Genomic DNA, 17,008 nt, shown 5'->3' on the forward strand with positions numbered 1-17,008 from the left:
GGGTCTTTTCGTTTAAGATAACATGCTTAAAGAAAAAAATCGGTAGCTGTGTATAGCCTTTATAAAGCATTTCTGTATTTTTTAAAGCCTGAGAGCATAGTTTGATAACAACTTCCCATGTATTTCCAGCCAAGTCCATCTACCTCAAGCTTGAGTTCTACTCATTCTGCTTCACCTAACGTGACCAGCTCAGCCCCATCCAGTGCCAGAGGTCAGTGCCAGAGTAGGAGGTGGAAATGACATTGCCCAGATATCCCTTCATGCCCTAGTAAACTCCTCCTTCAGGACCCTTCACTCTGCAAGCTGCAGAGAAAATGTGGGTCGTACTTCGGAGAGAGTAGGGAATTCAAGAAGGGGCTTCCCCTCTGAATGCATCCTAATATCCCCGTCCCCACCAGACTGACCATCTCGCCTTCTTTTTTTCCTTCTAGCCTCCCCTCTCCTGTCTGACAAACACAAACATTCCAGAGAAAACTCTTGCTTGTCTCCTAGAGAGAGACCATGCAGTGCCATCTATCCTACTCCCACGGAGCCTTCACAGGTAGCACTCATGGGAATGGGAGGCTTAGTTAACCAGGTGCAAGGGAAAAGGTAATAATCTAATGTTGGACTGCTTAAAACGACTGGTATTTCTCCAGAGAAGTTGACTTGAGCTTCTCTAAGGCAATGTCACAGGCAAAACAGGGTTGGAACAAAATGCCAAATTTGATTGCATAATGTGCAGATTGCATTCTCTCTGCCCAAGGCCTGAGAGTTCCTTTTTGGTCATATTAACAATCAAAATACATATATATTGTCTGGCCAAAAGAACGTGGAGGGAAATAAAGGTTCTGACCTTGATTTTACCCTTCTTTGTCACAGCCTCCCAACTTCATGCAGCTTTTAATGTTTTTTAGAATGTGGTATGTGTGTTAAACATTGTTCAGGATGCCTTTCGTGAATTAGAATACATCCAGAGGAGGATGACGAAGATGATGAAAGACCTAGATACCATTGCATAGGAGTATTGATTGTAGACACTGGATTTACTGGGGGATATGATAATTGTTTTCATTTGAAAGATTGCCATTGCAAGGAAGGTATTTATTTTGTTCTGTTTAGCCTCGGAGGTCAGAACAGGGATCAGTGGGGAAAGCTGCAGAAAGGGTGCTTTCACTTTAGTGCTAGAAAAAAGACACTAAGAATTAGAACCATCCACGAATGTTAGAACATGCCACCTCAGCAGGTAATGGGTTTTCCCCTTCACTGGAGGCCTTCAGGCAGAGATTGGATGACCTGGTGTCTGGGAATCCTTTAACGAGATTCTCATTCAGCTATCTGTGAGCTTAGATGGCCTAGAGTTCTTTTTGAGCTCTGAGATTCTCTGATGTTTAGGCTCCTTTGGAAACCGACTACGTAGCAATACCTTTAATCTGCCTAAACCCAATGGGACAGGGTTATATTTGGCACCCTCTTCGTGACGTCCAGGAACAATAGAGCTGAATAAAGACCACCATCACAACTTGGGGAAAAATATTTAAGAACCCTCCCTCTCCTTTTTTTGTTCAATAAGCATTTATGAAGTGGCTACTTTGTGCCAACTACTGTCTACAAACTGTACATATACTGTATACAGGGATACAAAGACAAAATGAAACAGTTCTTGGCTTCAAGGAGCTTACACACTTTGGGAGGCAGGGGGAGTGGGAAGAGGGAGATATCTTTTCTGTCTCCTTTTCTACCCTGTATATGAAGAAATTTCATTGAGACTTGGGAATCTGAAGATAGTTTAAGAGTTGTAACATGGTGTAAAGTTGAAGATCCACAACATCCTTTAGTCATACAAATTATGTGGAGGTGAATTTAATCTCTGAACATATAGCAGGTAAAATCTGAGTAAATTCTAAATCATTTCTGTCTTCTAACAAAAGTGGAGGGGTTTATTTTTTCCATGCATTCTTTTCTTCTCCATATGATTTTCCCAGAGAACAGGAGCTATATCTTAAAACTGAAAAGAAAGAGATATTTGACTTCATTGGTTCATTCATGCTGATTATGTGATCTTCTTGTAATCCCAAGACACCTCATCTGTAATACTCTGGTATCTCTCAAAAATTATGTCTGAGTGCATTTGGCTGAACTAGCTAATCATTTTTATTTCCCTTTGTCATTTAATGTTGCAAGGGAATTTCAATGTTGTTCCATCTGCTCAAGGAAAATGCTGCCAGCATAAAGGACTCAGGAAGTCATGGGTACTTGGAATCTCTTGAGTTCCTTCCCTTGTGAAATTTTATGCTGTGTTGACCCAGCAAAGAATTCCCAAATCATGCCTTTTGCCATGTTTTATTTATTTTTGAGGTCAAATATTCTAACTTTCAATATATGTTTTCAAATTTTTTTGGAATAAAGTCTATTCACCATAATATTGAAGCCAGTGTTTTATCTTTATTTCTTATCTGGATTTTATTTACCATAATAGCATATATGCATATTTATAAAGTGTTCTATAGTTTAACCTATGTTTAACATTGAATTCAAGAAAAATCCATCTACTTTTTAATTTCTATTGATTTTTTTTACATTATCAAATATTTCTTCCCACTCTCTTACCTAGAGGACCATTCTTTGTCACAAAGAAGAAAAAAGAGGGATCAACTCTCTTTTTCAGCAGAGTCCAATATGTAATTTTCTATACCCATAGTCCTCCCCCCATCTTTAAAAGGAGGGAGGCACATTTTCTCATCTCTTTCTCAGGGCCTAGATTGGCCATTAAAATTGCATAGCATTCAGCTTCATTCCAAAAATATTTTAGATACCAATTTTGTTGATATTTCTATTCTATGTAGGCTAATCCAACTTCTGAATGTTGTTTTTTTCCTTTCTCAAAACAAATGCATCATCTTTCATTTTTATTTTTTGTGTTTTTTTTTTTGTTTTGTTTTGGCTTTTTTCCCCCTAAAGCATAACCAGATTCTTTGTTTCTAGGTTCTTTGTTCCATATTTTAAATTATTTGGAACCAAGTTCAGTTGTGAGATATTACATTCTAAAGAATATTATAAGTCAGTATGTTCTATTGCATTATAAAACATTAAATTCTTCTGAATTTCCAGAGGATGCTGTTTAATCATATTGGAGATGGTCCTTTCCCAAGAAGTGACCCTAATCTTTCAGCACCTGATAAAGGTGGGTCTAAGCCCAGCCCATGTGCTCGGGTTTTCTTTGTCTTCATTTTCAAAGTCTTTTGTGTGTCTAATGTGGGATGCCCTTGTCACTTAGTGAAATATTTTTAATAATCAAAACTGCTTTTCTCTTTTGGCAGTTTAATGAGAGACTTACATTCATGATTCTGTTCCTCACAATTTGCTTTCATGTAAGACTTGAATATGTACAGGGAGCAAGAAAGACAATCCTCAGTTAGTGGCTTTCTACTGGTGCCTTAATGGACCACAGTGGGAAATCTCTATTCCTTAGAATAACAACAACAATAAAAGGCTGCCAATTAGGTTACTTGTTTGGTGTAGAGAGAATGGTAACTTTCTAGATTGATTTCATGCCTCCATTCTTTGTCTTCATTACAAAGTGCTGTCTCCCAGCCTCATCTGTTGTTTGCAGTGACATTGGCTTAGCTCTCTGTGCAATTAAATGGTATTTAAGAATTACAATCCAGTGCATAATGGAACATGCCCTGTCTGAAAGGCACTTGAAAAAGAACTAACCACATTTTTAGTTGCAAATAGCATATTAGCATCAATCTGTTCAGCACAGCACAGAATGAAATGCAGATTAAACATGTCTTCCTCATCTATTTGGGAATAAAAATGGCCTTTCAGGAAATCACCCATTTGCCTCTTTCAGGGTCAAGCTTCAAATGTGGAAGAGGTCCACAGGCAAATGAATCAAAAGCCTTTAATGAAAATGTCCTTGCTGAAATGCATTTAATTGCCCTTCATTAAGAGCATAGCCCATACTTTCATTTGAATGTACTGGTAAATGAATATAAAACTTTTCAGTACAAGTTACAGATCCCTTAGGTCCTGACCAAGGAGAATTTAAAAGCTGAAAATGTCACTTTGATGCTTACAAATCCAATAGTGAATGCTGAAGGTTGAATTGAGAGGTGTAAGATTGTTCACTTCCACTTGCAATGTTACTTCAAACAGAACTGTGACTGGGTTTTTTTTTTTAAAGGATTTCAAGTGGGGTCCACTTAGTCATTTGTGGTACTCCTAGCCATTTGTTCATTCTAATCTTTGTACGGTATTAGCCATTAGATTTAAATCTTTGAAGTTGCCAGCAGATGGCAATGTCTGTGTAGGCAGCTTCCCATTAGATTGCTGAACTCATTTTGTTTTTGAAACCAGGCTGTATGTGTATGCATCATACATACATGTACTAAATATATGTGTATATTTATGTGTATGCATATACATGTATGAGAGAGAGAGAGAGATCTGTCAGTGGCCTTGTTTGAAAAATGCTTGCTCTAGATTTCAACATCTTTCTGGAGAGTAGAGCCCCTTCATCAGCCAAACAAAGAGCATGGGGGAAAAAGCAATACCATCCTTGCTGTCCACTAGCATCTCTGTGACCCCCTACAATTCATTTAGGAATTTTTCCGAGGACATGAGGCCTAGTCTGTCCTCCAAGAGCATATGATCCAGTTGTTTTGATCGTCTGTCGTGTCCCTTCTTTTTAAATAGCACTGCCCAACAGTTGGGATGTTAGCATTTCATTGCTTCTCCTTTAGGGTGCTATTTGCCAAGAAAGTTTCATAAGAAACCAAGTTTTAAAATAGTCTCAAGGATATGTCTGCCATCTGTTATCAAGCAACTAAACAGTATCTGATTCTCAACAAGCTTCTACCATCCTGCCTAGAGTTAAATAGTTTTATTTGACAGCTAGACTGAAATGAAGAGAAATACTATCACCAGATTAAATGTCAAATGCAACTGTAAGTAGCCCATGAAATAATGGCTTGTTATCGAGAAGGTTTCTTATTGGGTTTTTTTTTTAATTTTCCTGCTTTAATTTTTATTTTGGGTAATTCTAACTTTCTCCTGGTATTAAAGACTTATTAACTCACAAAAAAGAGCTGGAACCATGTGTATTTCAGCTTTCTTATTCCCTTCCAGCTGTGAATCCCACCCCTAGCAGCTGGAGCCTGGACAGTGGGAAAGAAGCCAAGAACATATTGGATAGTGGGAAACTTTTATCTCCCCCTGTCCCTCCAAGACCCACACAGACTGGTGGGTATTTGAGCCATCACTTATGTAAAATAATTTTTACTAATCACTCCATCCTATCCTGAATTACTCAGAGAAAGGTAGATGTTCATTTTCTGAGAATGAAAAACTGAGCAGGGCACTTGTTTTCTAATGCTCCCCCTTCTACTCTGAGCTGCTATCCTTCTCTAAGTATTGAAGAAAATCGATACTGGAACAAGCCAGTGAACCTTTCAGTCCAGCAGCATTCTGCTTCTGACTCAGATGTTGGTAGGAAAGTGACACCCTCCATAATATCATCTTCAGAGGTTTAGAGATGTTACCTAACCTTGCTAACTCATCTTCTTTATCTCATTATCCAACTGGTTCTTGTCAAATTTGATGCTAATTCAGTTAATTTTTTTTTCTAATCTTATTCTGACGTGAAACCAAGTCAGTCATTACAAAATAGAAATTCAGCAGTTATTGGTCGACTACAAAGAGTGTCTTGCACATAGCAGGATTGATAGTTAAAACAATAATCATGTATTTGTTGATTAGTGTTGATTAGAGAGTCTTTCTGTCAGAGGTTTTATGAAACTTCCTTTTGTTTGTTCCATGAAAACTAGGTTTGTACTTTGTTAGTTTTGTGAAACGATCCCCCATGACATTTGTTAAATTCTAGAATCTTTTTTTTTTAAGGAAACGAAGATGATTTCATAGCCTCTTTCTTTTTTTCCCCCATACAAGTAGTCTGCTCTGAATTTATGTTCTATATCTGTCAAGTCAGAAAGACTCCTAAAAAATCTATAACTGGTTCTTTAAAATGACTCTTATATGATTTAACAGCTAGACTAACAGCTTGTGTTTCTGATGCAGCAATCTATTGCCCCACTTCAGGCTAAGGCATAGGAAGGCCAATTTGAAAGCACAGCTGTAAGGATGAATTTTTAGAGTCTCCTGAGAACTTGATTTTTCAAATAGGACATACCTTAACTTCAGACATGACCCTCATAGGGTAGGAGGCAAGGGAGAAGACTGGGGACTGAAGACTAAGCCCTCCTCCCCAAATCTCTGACTTCTAATGATTTTATTTATAAATGACCCACGTTCATTTTCTGAGAATCAAAAACTGAGCAGGTCAGTGGTTTTCTAACATTCCTCCTTCTATTTTGAGTTCTGATTGCAAGTCAGGGAACACCTATACATAGGTATACATATACACATATTTACATGCATGCAAATATATTGTCATCCATTCAAACATATGACTATTGGTGGAATTATTTCTTTTGGTAGGACTGAAGAAATCACAATAATATTGCTACTGAAATGAGATTTAAAGTCTCATTTCAGTAAGCACATTGATATGTGTTTATGGTGTCTCCCAATAATTTGGATTATCTCACGCAATCCCAGTGGTGACATTTGTTTGGCTTGCATGTTGGCCAATGGACAACTCAGAACAAACCAGGGTCTTCACAAGCTGCTTGTGTACAATTAGCCTAAGTACAGACCTGACCTAATGATATGAGTCAAGAGATCTACATTTCCTTCTGCATGGATTGCCTATCCAATCTGTTGTGAAGTTTCCATTTGTGTTTGCTATTGTGGTGATCTATAGCTGTCTGCATTTCTTCCTTTCATCGACTGAATAGTTTGATGTCACCGAACAGAGTATGCTTAAAGCAATGTGCAACAAATACTTGGATATGGGAGGATTTGACAAGCATTCTGTTTGTAGGCTAACCAGGTTATATCAGACTATGACTGTCTGTCCACAATTAAATGTTACAAGTTGTGGCTTGATCCATAGCTAAAAAGATCTCTGGGATAAAGAGTCAACCTTTAATATGGTTTTATTGTAAATGCATTTGTGAGCATTAAAGAGAGGTCTGTCTTGCTGTGCCAGAAAGCTTAAAGTATAAATTTGGTTTCAACCCTGATCACAGACTGCTGCCTATGCACTACACACACACACACAATGTACTTTTTTAAAAGTGGAAGGAAGCAGTGTGAGCACAAATTCTGGTTTTGAATATTTTAGCATCAAAGGAGAATCAAGTTAGTAGAGAGGCTAGTCCAAGCATCACGGTTTCCTACCAAGTTTCTGGTATTGACAGAATACTGTCTCTTCACGTCTGAACATCTAATAGGATGATGTGCAGTCCTGGGTGTAAATGTGAGAGAACGCAAACAAGATATATTCATCTGTCTTGTATTTACATAGTCACAGGAGTATTCAGAAGGTGAGGGAATTGTCATACTGAAGCAAAGGGACTGCTGATTATTCTGCTATAAGCTGCTACATTTCTGGACTGTGGCTCTCCTTTAGCTACCCAGGCTACAGGCAGCACTCTGGGGTGTATAAGTGACTGTCCTTCCATCAATGAAACACCAGGCTCTAAGGACATCTAGCTCTTGGCATGGACCCTCATGAGTGCAGTGATTTTTTTGTTGGTAATTTGTTAGTGATAGTTCTGTAGCCTTGAAGTTTTATATATGTTCACATTTAGGGTCTATTCTAAGCCGGTGCTGGTGGTGGCTTAACATATTAACCTTGGGTATAAGAAGACGGGAGGGGATTTTTTTTTTGGCTCCTCAAAAATGGAGAGGCTGCTTGGAATGAATCGTCTAGCTTCTTTGAAATGAAACGAAATCTTTCTGTTTACAGCTTCACCAGCAAGACATGGGACATCAGTTTCTCCCTCTCCTGCTGGGCGATCTCCGATGAAGGTACAGGAACCTGATGTATTTCTCAGGGGAGACAAAGCTTCACACCTCTACTTTCCCTCAATCTCATGACTCTTACATGTACACTGGAATGTTCATCCCCAAGCAAATAACTTAGTTCAGCAAACTTGTGTTAAGTGCCTTACGCAAAAATAAAAGCACTGTATTAAGTGTTAGAGATACAAAGATGAAAAATGACAGTTCCTGCCCTCCAGGAGGTTACTATTCAGTAGGAGAGAGAAGGCAAGGCAGAATACTCATGATTACATGCATCAAGATGGGAAGAAGGGATTGAGAGGGGGAGGATACTCTAGGACATTGGAAAGTTTCCCATGGAAAGGGGGGAAATGGTATCTTCCCTGTTGGTTGCTTACTTCCTGAAAGCTGCACAAGACACAAATTCCAATCACAGACATCACTTTCCCAAAACAGTGACAGACTGTTTCACACAGGGGGAAAAAAAAAAGTATTGTTATAATAGGCATTGAATCATGAGAAACACATATGTCAGAAGACCAACACTTAAGTTAAATGCAAGGGAAGTCAAAAATCCCCAAACATTTTCAGCAAGCTTTAGGTCCAACCTGACTGAAAAAAAAAAACCAAAAAAACAAAACACGAATTAGAAATCAGGTGGCTGTTCTTCAAATCCCACTGGGTCCTTTTCTCCTAAGGGAGTGGCATGCTATGGTGTCTGTTTACTTTTTGTTATGCATCACCCTCATCCATCTTGATGCAGGCTATGTTTTCTTTGACATCATTTGAAACAGCCTGCTGGCATGTGAATTAGAAATGCATATTTACGATTGAAGGAGAGGGGAGCCCAAGTGCCTCTACCCTTCCAAAAACAGGGAGGGACAAATTGGAAAACTTTCAAAGAGATAAGTTTGGATTGGGATGAAGACAAGCTATTTAAAATTTCAGTACATAAAACATCCACTCTGGAAACCAAGAACTGCATTTAGTCTCTTAAATTGAATCAGACAGTGTACTCAGATTATCAATATAATCACTTAGTGATATAATATATGAATTTTAGCATAATCACCTTTTTTTTTAGAAGCTATTGCAATAGAGGTGAGTATGAGGTTGAAGTGAGAATTTCAAGAATTTTTGAACTTGAGTATATGAGAACACACAGGTTTCATGTCCATTGTGCTGATGAGGTGTTTCAAAGGTAATGGGAAAGAGAGACAACTTAGCCTCTCCAAACAATTGTGGCAGGTCAAGGAGACCTCGAGTCATCTGCATTTTTAATAATGCCTGATTGTACGAGGTAAGGGCCCTCAAAGCAAAACTGGAGGAAATCACAGAGAAACGTGATTTCATTCCTGCTGCCAGGCTTTCTACTTTGGCAATTTGCTGGTGAGTTAAATGATCTTGTTATTTTAATTCTGAAGGGGTATGTGTAGAATCTGAATGACTTTGAGAGCTAGAAGGTCCACAGGTGTTATTTAATGATGAGGTATATGTGTGTGTATGTGTATGTAGATGTATACACACATACGTATACATCTATACATATGTATAATGGCAGAGTAGAATTTTTTTTTATATTTTTACATCTAGAGTAAAATTTCATAACATAGCCCACATTGAGGAAAGAGGGAGTATCATCTTTATGTTTTTATGTTTGCCTTATTACTTATTAGCAGAGCTATGACATGTTGACCCAGGACTTTATGCAGACTTGATGCAATAGTCATCATTTATGAGGCAGCATGGTATAATGGGTAGAGTGCTGGACTTAAGTCGGGAAGCCCTGAATTTTAATCCTGCCTCAGATACTTCCTAGCTGTGTGGCCCTGGGGGTGTCACTTAACCTTTGTTTACTCAACTGTAAAAATGGAGATAGTAATAGCACCTACCTCACAGCGTTGTCATGAGGATCAAATGAGTTAGCATATGCAAACTTTAAAGCCCTATATAAATATTATTATGTCCTAGTTTCAAGTCCTTTTTTTGACATCTAGCTAGGTGGCCACAGGCAGATAACACGCATGATGCCTACCTGAACCAGTTATTGTGAGATGTACATTAAGTGCTTCTCAAATTTTAAATAACTATGTCAATGTCAGTTATTTTTATCATCATTCTTATTGATGTAAAATATGCCCATTGTCTCATTTGAATCCTGTGAGACGAGTAATTAATTATTATTATCCCCATTTTATAGATGAGGAAACTTAAGGCCCCAGGTTAAAGAACTTGCCCAATGTCATACCAGCTATTAAATGACCAATTTTCAAACCAATCTCTTATGATTCTAAGGCTGACACTCTAGCTCTGATGCCATGCTGTTGCTCATAAGACATATTTTGTGGTGGTTTTCTTTTTTTTTTTTAGGCATTTGGGGGTAAGTGACTTGCCCAGGGTCACATAGCTAGTGTCAAGTGTTTGGTCTGAGGCCAGATTTGAACTCAGGTCCTCCTGACTTGAGGGCCAGTGCTCTATCCACTGTGCCACCTAGCTGCCTCTCATTAGAAATTCTTTGGACAAATACTTACAAATAAAACAAATAAAATTATAGGTTACCTAACCTATAGTAACACTGGACAATACCTCTGAAATAGCCAAAAATATCTGACCTGAATGTATTTTTACTGATCACAGGCATGTTGATATATGTTAGGCCCTTGTTATTTAAATAGGGAGAAAATGATGTGAAGAACAGATCTGAAATCTATATAAAAGTGTCACTAGATATCACATGTGTTGTCCCTCCAGAATTACATTAGAGGGCACACTAATACCAAGTTAAAACAATCTGAGACTAAGAGCCAAATCCTAATCACTAGCATTAGTTACCCCACCATGAATTTAGGGTACATTTTGGTGACAAAGAGGTCATGAATTTGTGTCTTTTAAAGAGATGGCCTTACTTCATATGTATAATGGGTATCATATTTCCTACCTTCTCACTGGGTAGGGAAGGGGGTGGGAGAAGTTGAGAGAATTTGGAACTGGGGGAAAAAAAAAAAAAAGAAATGGCCTTAATTATATATAGACTACCTAGAATTGTAGTTTGGGGACCAGGCAGAATTGTTTTCTTTTAAAAAATAAGATTTTTGAAGGTGCTTTTCAGAGATAACAATCTAAAGTGAAAGCAAAAGAAAATAGGTCGTCTTATGTCAGTAGCTTTGAAAGTAGATTCTTTCCTACCTTCTGGAACCTTATTTAAAAGTAGGGTTGTGGTTTTTTTTTTCTAAACTCTGTGTCAGTCATGTGCTCATAGAAATTCTGCACCCTTGCCTCCATGTCTGAAGATCCTAGTTCCTGCTTCTAGGCCCTCTAAGGGGTTTCAGTATCATCCTATTGTTTCTCACCTTTTAATTCTTTGGTCTCTTTTCATATCTGTCCAGATTACCAACTGTCACTGGTCATTTCTGTCTCCCTCTTTAGCCTTCCTAATGATGGTAAAGGTTAATAAGGCTAATTATGTGGGTGATGGGATGGGCTGGGAAGCATTTCATGTTTATTCTGAATGACAAAAACCCAGTTTAGATTTAGATAAGTTTAGATAAGGCGTGGGCTCTGTCTTCCTGGACTTAATATTATTAATCAACACATTTATTAAGTGCCTTCTATATGCTAGGCACTGTACTAAGCATTTGGGATATAAGTGCAAATCAGAAAACAATCCCTAATCACGTGGAATTTACATTCTAGTGAGAGAGCCTGTAAATATATGCAAGTGTATACAAAATAGTAAAATATAAGGTAGTTTGGAGGGCATTAGCAGTTGAAAGGGATAAGAAAAGGCTTCATGCAGAGAATTATAGTGGAACTGCAAATAAAGAGAAAGACTGTGTGTGTGAGACCAAGGCAAGGAGGAAGTTGTATTCCAAGCACGGAGCATGGCCAAGGGTACAATGGTACAGAGACAAAATTTGGGGCACTATGTGTGAGGTACATAAAAAGGCCAATCTAGGTGGCGCAGTGGATAGAGCACCGTCCCTGGATTCAGGAGGACCAGAGTTCAAACCTGGCCTCAGACACATAATACTTACTAGCTGTGTGACCCTGGGCAAATCACAACACCATTGTCTAGCCCCCCCAGAAAAGGCCAATCTGGCTGGATTGCAGAGTGTGTGGAAGAGGGGTAATATTAATCCAATGAAGCTGAAAAGATAGAAGGGGTTAAGATATAAGTACATAAAAAGGAGCAAAGCACAATGTTATATATGATTTGCCAGGGAAGGTTCTTACCACCCAGGAGTCAGGCAAAGCTTTGTGAAGGAGGTGGCTTTTGAGTTGAGTAGCATGGCATAATAGAAAGTACATTGGCTCTGATGTGAGCAGACCCGAGTTCAAATCCTGCCTCTGATGCTTACTACCTCTGTGTCAGTTTCTTCATCTATAAAATGAATTGGTTGTGCTCAATGGTTTCTGAGTTCCCCTCCAGTTCAAGAGCTTGATTCCTAGGGAATTCACCAGGCAAAGGTGGATTAAAGAAGATATTCCAGGCAATCCACTATTGATTTGATATAAGCTCTCACTGTCGCTCTGCTCTCATCTTTCTGCTCTATTTTCTTTGGTTTCTCAATTCTTTTGTCTCTTTCCATTTTCACGTTGCTTTTGAACAGGGTTCCATGCAATCATTTACCCCATCTCCAGTGGAGTATCACTCTTCAGGATTGATATCCAACTCGCCGGTCTTGTCAGGAAGTTATAGCAGTGGGATCTCGTCTTTGAGCCGGTGTAGCACCTCTGAAACTTCAGGCTTTGAAAATCCAGCGAATGAACAGACAGGCAGCATGTCGACCTACAGTGTGCCTGAAGAGCCAGTGAGGAAGGAAAGTAAAACACCGCCTCCTTACAGCGTTTATGAACGGACTTTGAGGCGCCCTGCTCCGCTACCTCACAGCCTTTCCATCCCCGTTACTTTGGAGCCTCCCGCCTTGCCACCCAAACCTCTGTTGGCCCGATCAACCAACCTAGAGAATGGCAGCAGGAGGACCGAACAAGTCCCTCGGCCCAGACCCCTTCCTCGGAAGGTCTCTCAATTATAAGTCACTTTTCTATTCCCTCGAAACAAATTCTTTACCATTTACAAAGTAATAAAAGTATGGTGAGAAGAAATTTAGTGTAGGCACTTTAATATTTTACCCAGATTTTTTCTTCAAATAAATGAAATAAAACTTGCTTATTAATATTATGTTGCACAATATTAAATAAAATTACTGATCTAGGCCAGATATTACAGGAAGTGTGGATGAGAGAATTGCATTAAAACATTCTAATTTGAAAGTGGTAAATAGTGATATAGACTTTTTTGTATCTTTTTATGTTTACTTTTTTACATAGTCTAATCTAAAATCAACACAATGCTGTCATTTGTGTTAAAGTTGTATACTTTTTACTGAATACTTGATACTACAAGAAAGCTTATTTAAATCAGTGCACATTCTAACACAATTGTCCTTATTCTAGAAGACTTCCGTAAATAGGGCTGAGGTTTTTACAAGCAGAATGAAAATCGTACATCATTGGAAATCAGGTTGAAGGCCAGTTACTTAAAGTATATATTGAAGGGGTTGCAAGCATCAAGTTTGAGGAGTACCTTTGTTCTGGAGACAAAACACTCCTTTCAGACTGCTTTTGAAGTTTGACAGCTGTCTACATATGTAAAATTATACTTTGAGAATTCATTGATATCAATTCTTCAGTGTTCTTGTCTCCACTGTATCTCTTTCTTTTTAAGGTGCAATTCACTTTCAGTATTCCAACAGCTACCCTAAGCAAAAGGCTCTGTAGAAATGTTTACTTGGATTTTGTACCTGCTGAGTTCAGAAGGTTCTTACATAAAATTGGTCATTGCAGAGGAACAAATGTTCCCGTATTAAATAGGCACAAATGAATGTGTCCCATTAACAAGGATACAGGAATTAATGCTGGACAGTATTAAATCAATACGTGTAAGTGAAGGGGTAAAAAAAAACAACCCTTCAAGATTATAGATTAGTACAACTACATGGCATCAGAACTTGTAAAAGGCAGAGGCATTATTGCCTCTCAGTTCTTCACAAAACAAGAAAGTTCCTTCCAGGCTCTACTTTCTTAACAGTGGAGTTTCTCTCACTTAACTGATGATCCCTTTTGTCCTATGGTTGGAGAGGATACCTGTAGTCCAATCCAGTTTGAATTTCCCAACATAGCATCTGTAGATCTAGCTAGTAATGCTAATGCCCCAGTTGTAGGAGTGTGGAAAAAGCACCTTGTATGTAGTATGTATTTTGTATCTTTGTTTTTTCTTTAACTGTTTATAACACTCACTTGATAATAGATGTATGAACTGTATTTAAAAATCATACTGTTAAAATATTTTCCCTCTTTTGTTGGGAAGCTCATGTTGGTTTAACTGTGTTTGCTTTTGTCGATAGTTTAAACTGGAAGGTGGTGACCACTTTTTTATATTCTCTCAATGAAACCATCCAGCAGGTATACGCTGTTGAGGCTGGTTATAGAGGTTTTCTATAATAAATGTTCAAGTATTTTTGTACATAACTGGTTAATTTTAATAAGAGATACCATTATGTGTAAAAAAAAAATAAAAGCAAACAGTTGTGTATGCAGTATGATTGTTATAATTATGCCAAATACTTTATGTATGAAAAAGAATATTTGTACATATGTGCTTTTAACAATAATTCTGCCATATTGACTTTACAATTTTGAATGTCAGAAAAAAATTAATATATGTTAAAATATTTATGTTTAGTGAAAGTATTCATAATTGAGAAAAGAAACATATGAATTTGAGCTTTGTATCTTGCAAGTTTTTGCAGTCTGATATTTCTTGAACTTGCTTTTGATTATAACATTTTGTGTTTATAATCACATCCTAAATGATGTGGGAGGTTCCCTATTTCTGTTGGTATAAAGAGGTAAAGCCGCCCATTTAAACAAGGTGTCCCTAGTAAGATAACAAAGCCTCTCTGATTTCTTTTCCCTCTGTAGTTTAATAGATTTGTTGACTAGTGCTTGAGCACAGTATGAATCAGTGTTATTTGCTCTTGAAGCCACTTTTTTTTATTTCTGGCAGTGAACAGAGTTGTTGAATTTATCATGTGCGTGTATTACTGAAGTCAGCTTTTGCAGCAGATTATTTCATGAGATTCTGTTTACCCAGATGTTCATGTTGGTTGCTGCAGAATGGTAAATATGAAATAAAATTACTTGATTAATCTTAACATTTTCATATTTTGTGTGTGTTTTTGTCTAGAGGAGTAGCTTTGTAAATCTATCTCCCAGAGAGAAAATTTCTGACGCATCTCTTGAGATGACTTTCTTCTCATGGGAAACAATCCTTCTCATTGTACTGCATTTTAAGCTACACAATTCATGTTTGTGGTTCAAGGAGGAAAGATGGAGATGGTACCAGGTTCAGCTTCCAATTGGTAGAGAAGTAGGTTAAATTTACCTCTTTAGCTGACCATTCGTTAGCCTAACTGGGTCCCTGTTTTACCCTTCAAAACACCAAAAAATGAAGGACTCAACATGAAAATGACAGCCAGCTGCAATGTAAAGCTTTCGATGCACCTTCCCTTTGCCAGCTTCGACATACTGTGTCTGGGAGCCAGCTGTTTTTAGTGAATTTCATAAAAGTGTACTAGGAAATATATTAGGCCAAAAAGACTATGTTTGCTTTGTGAGCTGTTCATATGCCATGGATAAGTTTTTTACCTTGAAGTCAATGCTATCAGACTCTTGTTGCATAACTTTACGACAATACATACTTATAGACCATCATCAAAAGTTTATAATTATTTCTCAACACAGCTCTGTGGCCTTAGTCACCATCCTTGTGATGTTATGGACCAAAGTGCCACTCCCTCCTCACCACTCCCCTGTATTGTTTCCTTATTAGAATGTAAGCTCTTGGAGATCAGGGACTGTCTTTACATCCAAGGTGAGTAGTGTCTAGTAAGCAGTTAATAAATGCTTTTTCATTCATTGATTCATTCATTCAATGTTACCAAGAGATGGTGGTTTGAGACACTTTTCTTTATAACTGAGGTCATAATTATGGCACAAGTAGCTCAGGGTGCTAAGTGACAGTTTGTCTTAATACTGTCATAAGAGGAGGAAAGGTAGGAAAGAAAGGAGGGAGGGAGGGAGGAAGGAAATAAGATACCCAGTTTTATTTAATTGATCCATACTACTTCACACATTAAAAATGTGGTTTAGAACCTTTATCAAAATAAAGGTTTAATTATCGTAAGCCTTGTTCAAAATTTGAGGGTAAATTTTCCTGAGTCAGTTAAGTGTTTTATAGCTGTTTGTGCTGAACAAAGTAATGTTCCTTTTTATGGAAGCCTTTGAAGTACTCATAAAGACAAAACAGTAATAAACATTCATGTTAAGAATGTTACCATCACAGGGAGGAGGAAAGAGAGGGAGGGATAAAATCTGGAACTCAAAACTTTTTTTAAAAAATTATTTGAATATGTAATTGGGGTAAAAATAAAATATATTTTAAAAAAAAAGAATGTTACCCATTGAAAGATCCAGAAAGCCTTTTAGCTATTACTGTTAAGCTGGGTAGGCTGTACCTTTGTCTTTCAAGAGCTTACTTTCTAAATATGTGATGGATTTGCAATTCCTTAGCATAATGGTATTCCTTCCACCAATCCTGTTACTTAGCAGATAAATCCTAGAGATTTGCCTGAGGTAAACAGAGTTTAAGTGATCTGCCCAGTCATACCTTCCTAGGCAGGATCTGAGCTCAGGTCTTCTTGACTCAGCCCAGTATAGCATGCATTTAGTGAGGTTACCACTATATTCTCTGAATTCAACTAGAGGATAGAAGAACATGACTGATCCCTCAAATGTACTGTTAACTATATATTATGTGACATATTTTTAAGAGCGTGACAACTGGAAACCTCTAATATTCTTATTACATAAAACACTTCACTAATCCAGAGGTCACTTATCTATATATGGTGGTATGTCAGAGCCAACTCATACCAGATCAGAACACCAACTTTTAAGTTTTTAGTGTGAGCATTTTCATCTCAGAGATCAGCCAACACTTAATTGTTTTGTTGATTGTCCAGACTTCAGAAAGTTATAGAGAAAATGTTAATTA

General features: G+C 37.8%; 1 protein-coding gene across 1 annotated transcript in view; it reads left to right on the forward strand.

Moving 5' to 3' along the window:
- DOCK4 (dedicator of cytokinesis 4) overlaps positions 1-15,107 on the forward strand; it is a 525,552-nt gene extending 510,445 nt beyond the window's left edge. Inside the window, exons 45-50 of the mRNA XM_027838880.1 lie at positions 130-211; positions 432-541; positions 3,091-3,163; positions 5,113-5,226; positions 7,856-7,917; positions 12,501-15,107. Coding sequence (XP_027694681.1) covers positions 130-211; positions 432-541; positions 3,091-3,163; positions 5,113-5,226; positions 7,856-7,917; positions 12,501-12,926 — 867 coding nt within the window. The 3' untranslated portion in view covers positions 12,927-15,107. The remainder of the gene's footprint in view (positions 1-129; positions 212-431; positions 542-3,090; positions 3,164-5,112; positions 5,227-7,855; positions 7,918-12,500) is intronic.
- The last annotated feature ends 1,901 nt before the right edge of the window (positions 15,108-17,008 follow it).

Source organism: Vombatus ursinus, unplaced genomic scaffold (assembly GCF_900497805.2).
Source record: "Vombatus ursinus unplaced genomic scaffold, bare-nosed wombat genome assembly UNPS02014830.1, whole genome shotgun sequence".
In the NCBI taxonomy this organism is placed as follows: Eukaryota; Metazoa; Chordata; class Mammalia; order Diprotodontia; family Vombatidae; genus Vombatus; species Vombatus ursinus.